Genomic DNA, 17,801 nt, shown 5'->3' with positions numbered 1-17,801 from the left:
TAAGGTTTCTAAATTTACATTTACAACAAATATGACAAGTCACAATGAAAAAAATAACAATATAATTTCTAAATTTATTTACACAAAAATCATTATAAAATAATATAAATCAAAATAAATCTTTCTTTTAATATAATAAATGTCGTTATCTTTCTTTGCTAATGATCATTTTTAAATAATATTATTTATAAAATAACCAAAGTTATATATATATATATTTTGGTTTGAATTGAAAATTGTGTGTGTGCGCCATATATAGTGTATTTATATTATTTAGTATGCATTTTTGTTTACTTCCATGCATCTTTATGTGAATGTGTGTGTGTATGTGTGTATGCAACAAAAGAGAATGATAGAGCACTCACATGCGGCCTATTTGAGCAAGAAACACGTGAAGACATGTCGCCAAACTTGCAAAAACATACACATATGTTACTTACTCACACACACACACACACACACACACACATACACACAGACAAGTGAACAAATCTACTACGAACTTGAAAATAATTAGCTTACCTTGTTGATGAGGATCAGCGTATAAGTGAAAATCGCAAGTGCGACAAGCCGTGTGGCAGTAGATCTGCAACAACTGAGGAGGATGAGCTGAACAAGAGAGGAAGAGAAAAACAAGCGAAATGAAGAGGAGAAATTACCCGCGGTTTTTGTTTTTGCAGAATTTGTCGGTATAGGCGCTGGTATAATAATTGTTATGAGCGTCGAAATAGACGCCGCTATAAGCTTCAATTTATCAGTCGCACCGATATGGACATCGAAAAATTGAAAATTAAATTTTATTCAAATTTGATCTTCCTCCAGAAAATTGAAAATTAAATTTTATTCAAATATGATCTCCCTCCAGATTTACCTACACATATACCGACGCCCGCCATTGACGTCGGTAATTTGATGTTAGAATTTAAGTGATCTAGTCTTGTAGTGATAATTGTTCTTTAAAAACTATGGCCCTACAATATCCCTCAAGAGATTATGCATTGTTTAAGCGATCCTAACACATACAAAATAGTTTTCTTGCTTATGTCCTTTTATTATGCCACGTTCATGTGCTATAAAAAGCATTCTTAAATGTGTTGCTTCTACCATGAAACTATAGCGATACCACTAGTGACACAGCTATGTCACTTTTGGGATGCCCATTAGCATCATATTATACTCACGCTCCTAGCAGTGATTTTTGGACTGTGTTTTGAGTTTTTTTCCCTTAATTTTCAGCCCCACAATACTTTCCACATACCTTTCTCTTGTCCAAAATATTCTCCCCCACAAACATTGTGGAGTATGAAATGGAAGTTGGAACCCTCTATAAAGATTGATATATAGAAGAAGAGAGCATGAGTTCTTGCAAGACAACATGCACACAACCAAGAGAACATGCAATGCTCAAGGGTTGCACCAAGAATGTAGGTACTATAGTACACGCATGAGCTCAGAATAAGGGGGATTGTATTTAGAATTTATTTCAAAATTCAATAGAGTGTCATTTACAAAGGGATTTTTATGATTGAATTTTTGGAAAATACTATAAATTTCTTATGAGAAAGTGTTTTTTTATTACCTCATAACATGTTAGTATAGGGTTTTTTGATACCTTTTGAATGTATGTGATATAGATAATTTTCTGTAGGTGAATAACTAAAACACAACCAGAAGATGGAGGCTGAAAATTGAAAGCTACTTCTTCCTACTACTACAAAAAAGGATAAAAAGTTTACAAACCACAAGTAGGGAAATACAATAGACCAGGCTATAGCACTACTAACAATGATCCTCTTGTTTGCTACCTCATGCCAATGATAAATGTAGGGAAAGTCATCCAAGCAGGAGCTTACATGTTATCTCAAATGTGGCATTTCACTTAGCCCCATAGGTCATATGTCACTTTCAAGGAAGATCATATCATCTCTCTCTCTCTCTCTCTCTCTCTCTCTCTCTCTCTCTCAAACACACACATAGTACACACATATTAAGGTCTTTGAAAATTATTATTTAGAGTCTAGATACATGGTTACATAGACCTGCGTTATAGCCTAAATTGATCATTTATTTAAAAAGTGAACGTGGTGAGTGATCAATGAATACCACCACCTGGGCCTATTTTCCTTGGTCCTAATATTTGGACTTCTTGTGTTTTTGTGCTCGAGTCTTCCTCCTCATTCATGCCATTTCGACTCTCTTCATTTGTTTCCTCATTGCTCTCATCATTCTCTGTACCACCATTATGGCTTTGGCTCTCTTCGTTCTTATCATTTTCGCTTTGTCCATTTTTGTTTCTACTCTCATTTTGGTGATCGTAGCTCTCCTCATTCTTATCATTATGGCCTTCTTCATTTCTATAGTCATTGCTCTCCCCACTCTTATCATTGTGATTATCCTCATTTTGGTATTCACGGCTCTCCTCGCCATTATCGTTGTAGGTCCCTTGATATTGGTCATCACTGCTCTTCGCGTTCTTGTCTTCATGGCTCTCTTGATTCCAACTATTGTTGCTCTCCCCATTTTTACTATTATTATCGTTTTCTACATTCTTACTACCATTCTCATTTTCTCCATCGTAGCTCTCCTCATGCTTGTCCTTGTCACTCTCCTCATTCTTTTCATCATTTCTCTCTTCATTCTTGTCGTGAGAGATCTCCTCATTCTTACTATTATAATTATTTTGGTCATCATGGCTGTCCTCAATCTTGTCCTTGTGACTATCCCCATACTCACTGTTATCCTCATTTTGGCCCCCATAGCTCTCCTCATACTCGTCCCTTTGGCTTTCTTCATTGTCGTCGTCCCCGCTCTCCTCATTCTTGTTGTTATAGCTCTGCTCATTGCTATCATCGTAGTTCCCTTCACTCTTGTCATTGTGGCACTCTTCATTCTTGTTGTTGTTACTCTCCCCATTATTGCGACTATTGTCATCTTGGCAGTAGTGGTACTCTTTGGATTGTTCATGATCACCTCTGCCATCATCATCTTCATATTCCTCCTCACGGTAGCCTTGTGGAGACTGCTGGCCGTCTTGGCTGCCATAAGAGGAAGAGGCTTGCGCAAGCTGCTGGAGCAGGAGGATTAATGCAATGCAGGGCAGGGCGAAGGTCCATGATTATCTGCGGCTGCAGCCGCTGATAGCCATAAGTGCAGCGTGGGTATGAAGTAGGGTAAGGACGTACGTTGTGTCTGCGTGTGTGTATGTGAGAGCGCGCTCGTGTTTGCGTGTGTTGTAGCGCAATTTTTTTTGAGGATCAATATATGCCTACATGGAGGGCCTTTTCTAACCACCAGTGCAGCTGCCAGCTGCATGAACGTCGCCTTCGCCACCACCCTGTCCAATCACTGCAAGATACCGAGGATGACGTGTACCTGGCAGGAGTACTAGCACGATATAACCCAATCATCTAGCTCCAAGTTGTGTTCCCTTCTCCAATCAACATACACCTAGAAGGTACCTGCAACCAATCATCAACTAGTGTCAGATCTTGTAGCCCCTTGAGCCAGCCACCACGTCGATCTGTCGATTAATTCAGCCGCACGTAAGAGTTCCATGATGACATGGCCATTGTTCCTCGGCTTGGCGTCTCCATAACGTCACGAACTGCAGTCACGACACGGATCCTTCCCCACACGTCCATGCCCTGCCTAATAGTGCCTGTACGTTATCGTAAAAACGTGGAAAACCTGGCTTCGACATCCTTCACAACGTTCACGTAGATAATGTGCAAATGTGGTGCTTTTAGCCATGGAATGCCTTAGATACACTAGGGGTAGATAGTTGACCCCGATTCTACCCTGAGTTTTCCCCTGAGGGGATCCAACGGCCACTCGTGATCCATGACACCGGCAAAGCATCTCCCTTCAAGCAACCCTCGTGCGAGATAATGACACCCCCCCTTTCGTCTTTTCGAGGATTGAACCCACAACCTGGGAGATGAGAATCATGTGTCCTAACCACATCACCAACGCACATCGTTTGTGGAATGTAGACGTTGTTGAGAAATTTGCGGTCTTGCCAGGAAAGCACCGGGCTTATGGCTATGAGAGTTTGTGAGAGAACTCAACAAAAACTATATGAAGGAGTTAAACCATAGATGCCATGAAGACTAGGGTTTGGAAAGAAGTGCAATCAAAGAAGACTCACTCTTTCTCTCTTGCACTCACACACACAAAGAACGAACGCAAAAGAGAATGTCAAAACAATACGAAGATGAAAACATCAAGGCTATGGTCATATCGTATCATGGGTAATATGAAAGGGTTAACAGATGAGTTAATGGCATTCAATCTTGGCTGGCCAAATAGGCTACGAATTGTTCTTTGGAATTGTAGTTTTGTGCTAACCATAATATATATATTTTGTCTAGTGATTGGGATTAATTGTGTGTACAAATCCTCTTGGTTCATAGCAAGATAACTACGCTTACGTCAAAAGAAAAGTTATAGTCTATGAGAGGCAGTATGATGGGATCCGGTGATAGAAGTATTTCATTAAGCATTTCTGGGCCAAAGAGAAACACTATACGTTGTTGAAAGTGTATTTTACGGCTAATCCATACGTTAATTCTAATAGATTGTACAGAGTGAAAGCGATAGAAATGATCATCATGTGGGTTATTCATCTAGGATAGTATGTGAGAAATGTAGATATGAGAGAAGTGAAGAGATGAGAAGTTTCCCTCCCAAGCCCTATTCTTGCCCGTAGGCAATAAGGATACTGCGGGGAGAGATGCACCTGTAGCAAGAGAACCTAGAGAGGATGAATTACTAAGAATGAGAGAGATAGGTTTGGTTAAGGAGATGAGATTAGATACATATATATATATATATATATATATATATATATATATATATATATATATATATATATATGTTGGATTAGAGATGAAAATGAAAACAACAAGAAATCAAGAAAACATCAATGTAGAACACATCTTACTTGAAACCCTTCGGCACCATTATTGATGGGAGAGAGAAGAAGAGTGGATAATTCCACTTTGATTGATACACCAAGTGCAAGACCTTCTTTGATTAGAGTTGATCTTCCAAGGTTAGCTTGTTGCAAGAATGGCTAGTCTCCCTCTAGGAGAAAGTGTAGGCTTGGGCTTATGTTAATGGCTAAGTACAATTAGGCATTACTACTCACTCCCTCGAGAATTCCTCTCATCAATGGCTTGAATGCTTGAGTTACTTCCAAGGAAGAAGAGGTCCCCTTTTATAGGTGAAGGGAACCCCCAAGGGTTTACACAAGAAGAGAGGAGCCAGTGTGAATAGAAAGTGGAAAAGTTGGAAATGAGCTGTCCCTGCATGAAGTGGACAGACAAGGGTCCAGTATTCTGATCATAACTCCTCAACCGTGGCTCCAAATAAAAAAGTAAAAATATGGGCAGTAACTTCAGCTCATTAGCTACGATTTTTATTTTAAAATCGTTTTCCAATTCAGACTGGAACCTTGTGTAAAAAATTCACCAAAATAGGGTCCATTTATGGCAGCAAAAGTCTTCATGTGGTCTCCTTAGCCTAGACTTTCATTTAATTCCAAAGGACACCTCATGCCATATGAAAGCATGACATTGTTCCTTGACAAAGTTTTGTTATCATGCTTGCAATAATGCATTAAAATAAGTGTATCTTTGAAATCATGCCACCTAGTGTCCCACTAGGATTTGATTCTCTCCTAGTAGCTATTTAAAAAGAAATATAAGAAAAGTATAAAAAATACATAGAATATATATATATTGGAGTTTACCCTAGATATAGGATCTAGCTAGGGTGTGAGATAATAATGAAATAGTAGAAATAAAGAATCAATGCTTTTTGCCCCAAGTTAAAGAGGCGGAGCTATTGATGCTTTTCCCATAGTATTTTCTGATGGTAAAGTAAGAATAGGTTACCCTTGAGAAAAATAATAGGATGAGATAGAAGGCTTATTATTATACTTAAATATGCATATGTACATTATAGGAAAGATAATTATGGATCTAAAAAATTACAAGATAACTCTTGTAGCATGCGTTCCCACTATGTACGTGTCACAGCACGACAACGTCTTCCTCGAGGTTTGACGTGCAAACCTATCACAACGAGGGGGAGTACCCAAGTTCACTTTCGTGGATAAGATATACAACGCTTGCATAATGTCGAGGCCCTAGATTCCCCCCTCCCCCCCCCCCCCCCCCCCCCCCCCCCAAAAAAAAAAAAAAAAAAGTGACACAATCAAAGAGAAGGGATCAAGGGGTTGGGATGGGCCCACATCCAATCGCAGATTTGGAGACAAAAATTTCACCAAGTTGGAGGATTAACCTTAACCATTTCCACTATCATACATTCATGAAAATGTTTGGTCTGTAGAAAATAAAAACTTCTATCTGCCCTTCCCCCGTTACAAGCAATCCAATCTCACATCTTGAAGATCTCTTTCCAATCGTTGATCCTTTAAGTCATCCCCCCCTTCCTTTTGATCGTCGATAAATTTTGATCCCCCCCTCTCCCCCCCCCCCAAAAAAAAGAAAAAAGTCTACTTCGTTTTGCCAATTTGGTGTGTTGAAATCTAAGTGTGTTTTGCTTTTATGGGTGTCGTGCATGTGCTTGTATGGGTTATCAAAAAGGATTTACAGGCGTTGTACAAGCTAAAAAAAAGCCAGAAACTAATTACCCTAAAATAGCCAAAAAACCCAATAGTAATCAATATGATTTTCGTACTACAAGCTATCTTAGTACATCCAATTATCTAAACTCTAACTCTCTTGTTCCATCGATGATTGGCATATTGCATTGTCTCCCTCCACCTCATTTGACTTTCAAAAGCACTTGAGTTGTTGAATGCGTCTGCTCGCTTTCTTTTCTAAAGTTGAAAATGTTTGATTGCCTGTACGGTTGTTGAAGTGGCCAATACTTGCTTTTGTTGCATGCAATGACTGATCCTGTGATAAAAACCTTTGAATTAACTCCTTCATATTGTTTGCCTTATTTCGAGATTGTTTGCCTTATTCTATGTCAAGAACATTTTTGGGTTGGACAGTTATAACCATCAATTGGTACTTGTATTGGGATGAGTTCTGAGTAGGGGAATGAGAAAGAATCTTTAGCCATGGTGTTCTTTGCTCTGTTTGATCTTTCTCTATGTTCTCTATGCTGACTCTGAAATTATCTAACTGTGTCTTCTGCTGAGTCTGATCATGGAGTGAGTATCTGTTCTCTGTTTGAGAGCATGTGTGAGATAGAGATTCTTGTGTTGTTGAACCCCAACACATTTGTCGATCCCGTTGGGCTACTGAAGGTTTCACCAATATATTTGGTGAGCCTACTGCAATTGTTTGTGTGTTGTGTCTGACATTCTTGTCTTGTTGATTACCTCTAACTTTGATGGATCCATTTGGATGCCATCTTGAGAGATAGTGTGACCTAAATACTGAATCTCTTGTAAGAAAAATTCACTTTTCCTTTGATTAACATAAAGTTTATTCTCTCTTAGAACTTGAAATATTACTTGGAGGTGTCGCTTGTGTTCGTCTAATGAATTAAAGTAGATGATGATATCATCAAAGAACACTCAAGTAAAGGTTTGGTGAGGCCTGAATAGATTCTCCATCAAGAGTTTGAATGTGGATGGTGCATTGGTCAAGCCAAAAGTCATGATAATGTATTCATAAAGACCAAATGTAGTGCGAAATGCGGTCTTTACAATGTCTTGATCAACTATCCTTATTTGATGATAGCCACTTTTTAGGTCAATCCTACTGATGTAGGTGGAGCCTTGTAGCTTATCAAATAGGTCTTCTACCCGTGGAACAGGAAACCTATTTTTGATAGTGATTCTATTTAGTGCTCTATAGTCAACACACATACGATATATGCCGTCTTTCTTTTGCACTAGTAGCACTGGAGAACAAAATGGAGATGAGCTAGGCCTAACCATGCCCTTCTCAACTAACTCATGCACTTGCCACATAATCTCCTCTTGTTGATCTTGAGAAACTCTATAAGGAGGTTTATTAGGCGGTGAACTTCCTGGAAGAAGTTCAATTGCATGGTCATCAGTGCCTCGTTTAGGAGGTAGCTCACAAGGGATGTCATCAATAAAAACATCTTGAAACCCCTTGAGAAAATTGGATAACTCTAATTCCTTTTGATTGTGTATATTTTCTTTTGCTAAAACATCAGGTTCATTTTGAGAATATTTAACAAAAAACATGTACACGGAAATAGAGCTCTTTATTGACTTGTTGAAAGCTTGTGTATGTAAAATGGGTATAGTGTTACCCATTTCCTTAGCATCTATATACATATCTTTTTCCCTGAACCTAAATGAGATTCTTCTTTCAGGGAATTTAACATTGGCAGCCATGCGATCAAACCATGGTGCCCCTAGGATTACATCCTCCTGCTTGAAAGGAGAGATAAAGAAGTCCTCTTTGTCTACATAGCTTTGGACATGGAGCCTCAATTTCCCGATTAAAGGAGTGACTGAAGCTTCTTGCCCCTTGAAAGCACCGTCTGCGGGGTAGGACATCTCCCATCTCGTAGGTTTGTATACCTAGCTTGGTGGCCAACTCTATAGATATAAAATTATGAGTAGAACCGGGATCAAAGAGAATAAAATCATCATCTTCTCTTACCTTTCCCTGAGCATGGCATAGAGGAGATCCTTTGTGGTGAGTTTCCTCCTCTTGGATTTCGACAAAGGTAGCTCTAGGAGGATCATGGCGGTTGTTCTTTTGTGGAAAAGCGTGGTACGCATGCCCTTGTTCGCCGCACTTGAAACACCGGTTATCCTTGCAATAACACTCAAGCTCTTCAGGAGAGAGTTTATTTTTGCCTTTATAAACTCCCTTCTCTTTAGCTTTGTTGGAGTTGCCCTTAGGAGACTTTTGGACATTGTCCTTCCCCTTAGGCTCATTGGAAGCCTTGTTTTCAGTGGGCTTAGAATTTCTCTTAGCCCCTGTTTGGAAATTGATTCGAGAGGCCACCATAGTATGCTGTATTACCGCCGATATGGTGCGTGGCCTTTGGGAGTTGACATACTCCGCCATTTCTTCAGTTAAGCTCACACAAAGTTGCTGCTTTTGCTCTCCAAAATCCAACTTTTTGAACACAATGGATTTCAGTTGTAGGTCCCAAAACTTGTCTATATATTTGTGGATGGATTCATAGGGAGAGAGCTTCAAACTTCGCCATTCGGTGAGTACTTTGTCTTTGGCATCGGTGGCCAAAAACTGTTTCATAATAAAACTCTATGCGGACTTTTGAAAGTGCATAGCTACATGGTGTAGCTTAGAGGACTCCGTGTAGCCCTCATCTCCGAACGCGGTATCTAATTGTTGGATAAAGACCAAGACATTGTCCGTAGCACCAAAAGTGCCATCGTAGGTAAGGAAAGAGATGCTCTTCCCCCCCTCTTTGAACTTCTTGAACTTGGATGACCTCTTTCCCGCAGCATAGGATTTCCTATGACCTCTTCTTTTTGATGGTTCAAAGGTTGCACCATCACTTTCTTCAGAAGATAGAATTTGAGGAAGATGGAGAAGAGGGTGATCTCTTTCTCGTATTTTTCTTTCCTTGATCTTCTTTGTCTTCACCATCACTTTCATAAGAGGAAGAGGATGAAGAAGATGGAGAAGAGGGTGTCCTCTTTCTCGCCTTTTTCTTCTCTTGCTTTTTGTCATCCCTCTTTGAAGTATGGTGTGGAGAAGTATGTGATGGTCTTCTCCGTTTTGGAGATTGAGGACCGGATTTTCATGGAGCTGGTCCCCCCGCCAAAAGGCTTTGTATTATGGTTTCTCCCATCAAGAGAGACATTATACAATACAATTTCTTGTGTTCCTTCAATACTAGATAGTGCAATGAAGATGGAAACTTCATGCACTACGCAAAACACTTATCAAACACAACATCAATTCCCTCACGGACTCAAACCCAAGACCTCACACACCTTCAAAGATGGTGAGAGCTAGTGGGGTATGAGAGTAGATTGAGAGGAAGAAGGAGTATTCTTACGAGAAAGATGTACATCTCCTCACATAATCACTTATATTAGCATAGCTTAGCTTAGTAATTAGCATGGTAGAGGAGATGAGCATTCATTGAAGCTTGGCGCTTGGTTGGATTTGCATCACAAAGCCAAGAGTTGTTGGTGTAGGCCTCCCTTCTCACAAGCTTGGAGTAGGTGATAATCTTTCTATTAAAGCTTGAGAAGGAGAGAGAGTCTTCTTTACTTCACCCATGAGCTAGTGTGAGTGTGTGTGTGTCAATAATTCCTTGCAAACATCAGCCCCCTCTCTCTCTTGGTCGACCCGTCTTGCTATTTTCTCTTGCTAGCATCCTATTGGACCTCCCCAGGCTTAGCCAATGGTAATTAAGCAGCATAAGTGATAGCCTTCTGACATATGTCCCCCTTTCCCCTTTTGTGAGAGCTTTAGGTAATCAATAAATTCAACAAAACTCTCATTGGACCCCTTCGCCTCCTGGCCAATAGGAATCAGGCAAGCCATTGGGTTGTTGAATGCTCATTGGACCCCTTGGGAGGTTGTCCAATAGTCTTCTAGAGAGCTTAATTCCCATTGGTTCTTTTATTAAGTGTTTTTAAATTAATTAAACTAGATTTACTCTAGCCTAATTATCATTGGTCCACCTCCAAGGCCATCCAATAGGATTTGAATACACCTTGTGGGCATCTAGGCTAGGGAGTTGACATGTGTCCCTCATTCCCTTTGTGTAAAGGGAGCTTGTGTGTGTATGTGTGTGAGTTTCTCTCTCATCACCTACTTCTTGGCCTTTGTAGGGCTTGACAAAGACTTTTGAGACACACACAAAGCATCCAATTTTCCCTAATGTTGACCTTTGGACACAACCTTTGAATTTTGGAACCTTAGCATTTTGGAAGTCTTAATGGGCTGAACCTTAAGGTCTTTTAAGCCCATTGTTGCACATAGCTCTTTTGTAGAGGCCCCCGCTTTGGATCCCCATTTTCCGTCCTTTGGATCCCTAATGTGGCCGGTCTGCTAACTTAATCAATATTCTAGCTTTTTCTCCCCTGGCACTTTCCCATATTAAATGATTCGTTTAACATGAGAAAATCATTTAGTAGAATTAGGTATTGATTATTATGACAAGATAGTAGAGGTGGATTCTTACAGGATGGACTATCAGATATGGATGGAGGACTATCAAAATTCATATTTTTATGTGCTACAGATTTTGGAGTTGCAAACTAAGCAAAGAAGAATACATTATAGGAATGTTCAGGTGGACTTAAAGATTGGATTAGGTGGAATGTGCCTTTTACAGGACGATCATATGTGATTTTGAAAAATATGAAGGATGCTCTGATTTTGAAAATTTGGAGTTGGAAAAATTTCAATGGAATGACAAAAAGTTCACAATACAAAAAGGCAGCAATACATCAGATCCATCAAAAATGGAAAGTCAATCAGTTGTAGCAGTGGGTACAGTTCACTATTATACTCTTCCAAAAAACAATTGATGTTTCATTGTTTTATGCAGGTCAAAAATAAAGGTGCTCATTTGGGCCACCCAAATTAATGAGCACCTTTATTTTTGAATTGGCGTGTAGCGGCAGTAAGCGCGGTAATAACAGTGACAAAGGTCACCGTAATAGCAGCGGGTATATTGCCACGACTATTACCACGCTTATTGCTGAGAAACCACTACCGCGTACATAGCCGTGGTTATTGCCGCTCCCGCAAATTTTTCTCTCTCCTTTTTCCTTTGTTTTTCCGCGGCAATGTTAGCGGTTATAGACAACTCCACTTATAGTGAAACTTGCAAAAACATACACACTATGTTACTCACACACACACACACGCACACACACGCGTGCACACACACACACACACACATACACAAGTGAACAAATCTACTACGAATCTTGAAAATAATTAGCTTACCTTGTTGATGGGGAGGAGCGTATTAGTGAAAATCTCAAGTGCGACAATCCGTGTGGCAGCAGATCTGCAGCAAGTGAGAAGGAGGAGGACAAGAGAGGAAGAGAAAAACGAGCGACATGAAGAGGAGAAATTACCCGCGGTTTTTGTTTTTGCAGAATTTGTTGGTACAGGCGCCGGTATAATCATTGTTATGCGTGTCAAAATAGGCCCCGCTATAAGCTTCGATATCAATCGCGTCCATATGGACATCGAAAAATTGAAAATTAAATCTTATTCAAATTTGATCTCCCTCCAAAAAATTGAAAATTAAATTTTATTAAAATTTGATCTCCCTCCAGATTTACCTACACATATACCGACGCCCGCTATAGACGTCGATAATTTGACGTTAGCATTTAAGTAATCTAGTCTTGTAGTGACAATTGTTCTTTAAAAACTATGGCCCTAGCTTATCCCTCAAGAGATTATGCATTGTTTAAGCGGTCCTAACACATACAAAATATTTTTCTCGCTTAAGTCCTTTTATTATGTCACGTTCATGTGCTATAAAAAGCATTCTTAAATGTGTTGCTTCTACCATGAAACTATAGCGATACCACTAGTGACATAGCTATGTCGCTTTTGGGATGTCCAATAGCATCATATTGTACTCACGCTCCTAATAGTGATTTTTGGACTGTTTTTTGAGTTTTTTCCCCTTAATTTGCAGCCCCACAATACTTTCCACATACCTTTCTCTCGTCCAAAATATTCTCCCCCACAAACATTGTGGAGTATGAAATGGAAGTTGGAACCCTCTATAAAGATTGAGACATAGAAGGACAGAGCATGAGTTCTTGCAAGAGAACATGCACACAACCAAGAGAACACGCAATGCTCAAGGGTTGTCTATAACCGCTAAAATAGCCAAAAAAACCAATATTAATCAGTATGTTTTTCAAACAATTATGTACTACAAGCCATCTTCAATTGCTTAGTTATGTAGTCGCAGAAAAAGTATCAAAGGAGAAAAAAACCAGGTACCGTCAGTTGGTAACTGTATGTTTTAGCAGAAAAAACCGTTAACGTATGTCATGAAGGTATCAAGGTGAGTACCGACCTCAGATGGTAGCTCAAAAACTTCCATACCTGCTTAGTATTAAAAAAGCCCTCACACCTCTCCTTGAAATGCACACATATAGGAAATAAACCCATAGACTAAGTGAGGGGCTAGAGCACCTTGTTGACTGGATATTATATGTTCAGTCTGAATATTGTTGAGTTTGAAATTGGGATGCTGCTCTATATATTGTTGACTGTGAATATTACTGAGTCTGATATTTGGCCAGTCAGATATCTTTGTTGACTTTCATTATTGCTGAGTATGAATATTGCTGCGTCGGATTATTTGTTGAATCTTTATTGGGTCGGAATATTGCTAGGTCGGATTTTGGTTAGGTCGGATTTTGCTGACTCTGATATTTTATGTCAAGAACATTTTTCGGTTGGACAGTTATAACCATCAATTGGTACTTGTATTGGGATGAGTTCTGAGAAGGAGAATGCGAGAGAAGCTTTAGCCATGGTGTCTGTTTGATATTTCTCTATGTTTTGTTTGCTGACTCTGAAGTTATCTAAACGTGTCTTTTGTTGAGTTTGATCATGGAGTGAGTATCTATTCTCTGTTTGAGAGCATGTGTGAGATAGAGATTCTTGTGTTGTTGAACCCCAACACATTTGGCGATCCCGTTGGGCCACTCAAGGTTTAGCCAATATATTTGGTGAACCTACTACCATTGTTTGTGTGTTGTGTTTGACATTCTTGTCTTATTGATTACCTATTCTAATGGTATGTCCATTGGGTCTGATTACCTTTTGTGTCAGCATTCAAGGTCGGTCTTTGTGTTTCACGAGAATGATGATGCTATGAAAGAACCTATTCTAAAGGAGAAATTGTTACACCGAGGAGCGAAAATTCAGGAGCAACAGATCATGTTTGATTAGAAGCGTTGCTAAAGATTCAAAATTCAGATTTTGCTGCTATAAGTGCTGCAAATTCAGGTTGCATAGATTCAGTAAGATGTTGCTGATCCAGGTTGCACACATTCAATAAGGTGTTGTAGATTCAGGCCGCACAGATTCAGAATGTGCAAAATGGCGGATGGTTTTGCAGAGACAAAATAACAATTTCTTGAAATTAGAGAGAGAAATCTGATGCTGAATCTGATGTTGATAATCAGATCTATCGAAGCAAACAAACTCAAGAATGGTATCTTTCACTGGATTTTTCCAAACATAAAAATACATCACTAAAGTAAAATATCCCAATCAATTTAAGCAACCAATTAAATGGACTATGCGGATCCTGGTACAACATTTGTGGCTCTTCGTTTAGCAAATTTAATGGGTCTCGGATTGGTGTGGTACACTGATCTTGAGGGCTAAACATGATTGGTGTATTTTATGGGGGGGTAAAAGGAAGAAAGAGAAATGTGAGGCTTTCATGAGTAAGAGAGATGCTTGTAGGAAGTGGTGCATGGTGGATTTGTGCACAAAACTTCATAAAATTAGTCACAAATTGCATAAACCAACTTCCTATAACAAAATGGAAAGAGCCTTAGAGAAGTTAGATGATTTTTAAGATGAATTGGAGAATGCATATAAATGGCTAGATGATCATAAAGGGGATAGGCGAAAATCATGTTCTAGCAGAAAGAAGGTTTTCAAGTTGCAAAAAGCATGTGAGAAGCTGAGGGATGCATATGAGAATGAGTTTGAAGGGGATTTGAGTGATGATGATGATGATGATGGATGGAGGATGGATCCCGTAATCCACCAAGTAGGGATACCAAACATGGAGGAGAAGGAGGTGCAAAAGGAGGTTGGCAAAAAGATCCTAGAAGAGCCCCTAGATACCCCTAACCTACCACTAGAGTATACCCATGGAGTGGAAGAGGAAGAACCATTGCTTAAATTTATGTTGTTTGCATATGGAAAATGTTGTTACCCTATTTGTGGGGAGAAGCATGTCATACATAACCATGATGTTGTTGATGTTATTCAAAGAACACTTGAAGCGGTGGATAGTGAGATGAATGCATTGGAGAAATTGATGGAAACTAAGTTTTTTGAAATCAGATTTTCTCAGGAGGAATTTATGAAAAACATATCAGTTCAAGAGAAGTTTGCACCAAAAAAGATCACCTACATGTGAAAATGTTTCCAAAAGGTGTTTGGTGCCTAGATTACAAGAGCCTGATTTTCAGAGTCAGATTCTCATGTTTCAGAGGCTAATTCTGCTAATGTTTACTTCATTCTCTTTGAGAATGGACATACTTATTTAGTTTTGGTTTCATAAGTTCATTTTCTATGAGCTCTCATGTGATATAATCCCTTTGGGAATGTTTGGGTGATGTTTAGTTTCTCTCTATGATGTATTTTGTGTATCTTGGTTTAATTACCAGGCACTACACTTTGCTTCATATGAAGATCCTAGCGTTGAGTTTGTCATAGTGCTGTATGGTGTATTTGTATATCTTGGATTAGGTTCCAAGCACTATACTTTATGAGCAGTATGTGAGCAATATGTGAGCAGAATGTGAGCAGTAGGATTTTGAATACACCTTGTGGGCATCTGGGCTAGGGAGCTGCTGACATGTGTCCCTCATTCCCTTTGTGTAAAGGGAGCTTGTGTGTGTGTGTGACTTTCTCTCTCATCCCCTACTTGCAAGGCTCGCCCCCTCCTATGTAGGGATTGCTAAAGACTTTTGGGACACACATAAAGCATCCAATTCCCCCAATGTTTGACCTTTGGACACAACCTTTAAATTTTGGAACCTTAGCATTTTGGAAGTCTTAATGGGTTGAACCTTAGGGTCTTTTAAGCCCATTGTTGCACATGGCTCTTTTATAGATGGCCCCCCCTTCGGATCCCTATTTTCCCGATTAAAGGAGTGACTGAAGCTTCTTGCCCCTTGAAAGCACCGTCCGCGGGTAGGACATCTCCCATCTCATAGGCTTGTATGCCTAGCTTGGTGGCCAACTCTATAGATATAAAATTGTAAGTAAAACCGGGGTCAAAGAGAATAAAAGCATCATGTTCTCTTACCTTTCTCCTAGCATGGCATAGAGGAGATCCTTTGTAGTGAGTTTCCATTAGGAGGAAAGTTGGCCTCAATTTTGGGCCCTGCAAGAAACGCCAACTCAGCATAGAGAGAGGTAATCTTGGAAAATATGAAAGTAGTTTTTTAGAATTCTATTTTGCATAGTACACACGTGAAATTTTGCTCGATCACTTGAATGCATGCTCGTACGTAATGCTTTTTGAACTTAAGTGTGCACAAAAATCTATGTTCCTAAATCTTAATGAGTGATGTGATGTACAATGAGATAAAACACGTCACAAAGATGTTTTCAAAATACAAAAAGAATACCAAGAATGCATCCGAAACGTCAAAAAACCTTCGGATAGCACTTTAGAATGTTGAAATCCGACATCTCTAGCTCAAGATTTTGCATTTTTAAGCCTCGGGGTCTCATGAGGTCAGAACCAAGTGAGTAGAGGCCCTAGGGACCCCTCAAGGGCCTCTATTCGCTTGGTTCTGACTTCTTGTTAGTCTTTAATAGTACCTATCAATCATTATCAAGTACGATCCATTCAAATTTAAATTGCAAGTAGCTCATGAAAAGGTGATTGATGCGTGTGTGAGTTGCACACGTACAAGTACCAAACTTTATAGGATAGCAACAGCACGTCATAAAAAGACGTTCGGTGCTTGTGCAAGATGTCACTATCAAGAACCTTCTTTTTCTAGTGATAGGGATAATTTCACCCAAAAGGTTTTCATGGACATTTTAAAAAATAAGAACAAAGGCTTTTTCAACGTAACGTTAGCCTTCTTCCTATTGGCTAAGGAGCATTCTCTCACTAGAGCTAAAAGGCCCGAAAATGAGTCCAACTTTCTCCTAATGCTCCTCTTGGATTTCGACCAAGGTAGCTTTAGGAGGATCATGGCGGTTGTTCTTTTGGGGACAAGCGTGGTATGTATGCCCTTGTTCGCCGCACTTGAAACACCAGTTATCCTTGCGATAATGCTCAAGATCTTCAGGAGAGAGTTTATTTTTGCCTTTATAAACTCCCTTTTCTTTAGCTTTATTGAAGTTACCTTTAGGAGACTTTTGGACAGTTTCCTTCCCCTTAGGCTCATTGGAACCCTTGTTTTCAGGGGGCGTAGAATTTCTCTTATCCCCTATTTGGAAATTGATTCGAGAGGCCACCATAGTATGATGTATTACCGCCGATATGGTGCGTGGCCTTTGGGAGTTGACATCCTCCACCATTTCTTCGGTTTGAGTTGTAGGTCCCAAAACTTGTCTACATATTTGTGGATGGATTCATAGGGAGAGAGCTTCAAGCTTCACCATTCGGTGAGTACTTTGTCTTTGGCATTGGTGGCCAAAAACTGTTTCATAGTGGAAGCTCTTAAAGCTTTCCATGTTCGTGGAGCTTCACCGTTGGCCCGTAGGCTAGACCACCATTGTCTGGCGGACTTTTGAAAGTGCATAGCTACATGGTGTAGCTTAGAGGCCAAGACTTTGTCCGTAGCACCAAAAGTGCCATCATAGGTAAGGAAAGAGATGCTCTTCCCTCCCTCTTTGAACTTCTTGAGCTTGGATGACCTCTTCCATGCGGCATAGGATTTCCTATAGCCTCTTCTTTTTGATGGTTCAAAGGTTGCACCATCACTTTCTTCAGAAGATGAAAAATTTGAGGAAGATGCAGAAGAGGGTGACCTCTTTCTTGCCTTTTTCTTGCCTTGATCTTCATTGTCTTGACCATCACTTTCATAAGAGGAAGAGGATGAAGAAGATGGAGAAGAGGGTTTCCTCTTTCTCGCCTTTTTCTTCTCTTGC

At 39.7% G+C, this 17,801-nt stretch overlaps 1 protein-coding gene and 1 pseudogene across 1 annotated transcript; one reads left to right on the top strand and one right to left on the bottom strand.

Annotated features, from left to right (window-relative positions):
• Positions 1–2,061: 2,061 nt before the first annotated feature.
• Positions 2,062–3,641, bottom strand: LOC147434588 (uncharacterized). The gene is made up of 2 exons (XM_086489651.1): positions 3,543–3,641; positions 2,062–3,064 (listed from the first exon to the last, which is right to left on the bottom strand). Exons 1-2 carry the CDS (start codon positions 3,639–3,641, stop codon positions 2,093–2,095), a joined length of 1,071 nt encoding a protein of 356 aa, XP_086345777.1. The 3' UTR covers positions 2,062–2,092.
• Positions 3,642–14,493: 10,852 nt separating this feature from the next.
• Positions 14,494–15,102, top strand: LOC147434587 (uncharacterized; annotated as a pseudogene).
• The last annotated feature ends 2,699 nt before the right edge of the window (positions 15,103–17,801 follow it).

This window comes from Adiantum capillus-veneris, chromosome 19 (assembly GCF_014529385.1).
Source record: "Adiantum capillus-veneris isolate H3 chromosome 19, ASM1452938v2, whole genome shotgun sequence".
NCBI lineage: Eukaryota > Viridiplantae > Streptophyta > Polypodiopsida > Polypodiales > Pteridaceae > Adiantum > Adiantum capillus-veneris.
This window is presented reverse-complemented; position numbering and strand designations above follow the sequence as displayed.

Excerpts from the sequence above, each read along its gene's own strand:
- LOC147434588 (XM_086489651.1), bottom strand. The coding sequence starts at position 3,641 with ATGGACGTGTGGGGAAGGATCCGTGTCGTGACTGCAGTTCGTGACGTT. Across the intron at positions 3,065-3,542 it reads TGTCATCATGGAACTCTTAC|CTTGCGCAAGCCTCTTCCTC; the intron begins GTGCGGCTGAAT and ends CTGCTCCAGCAG.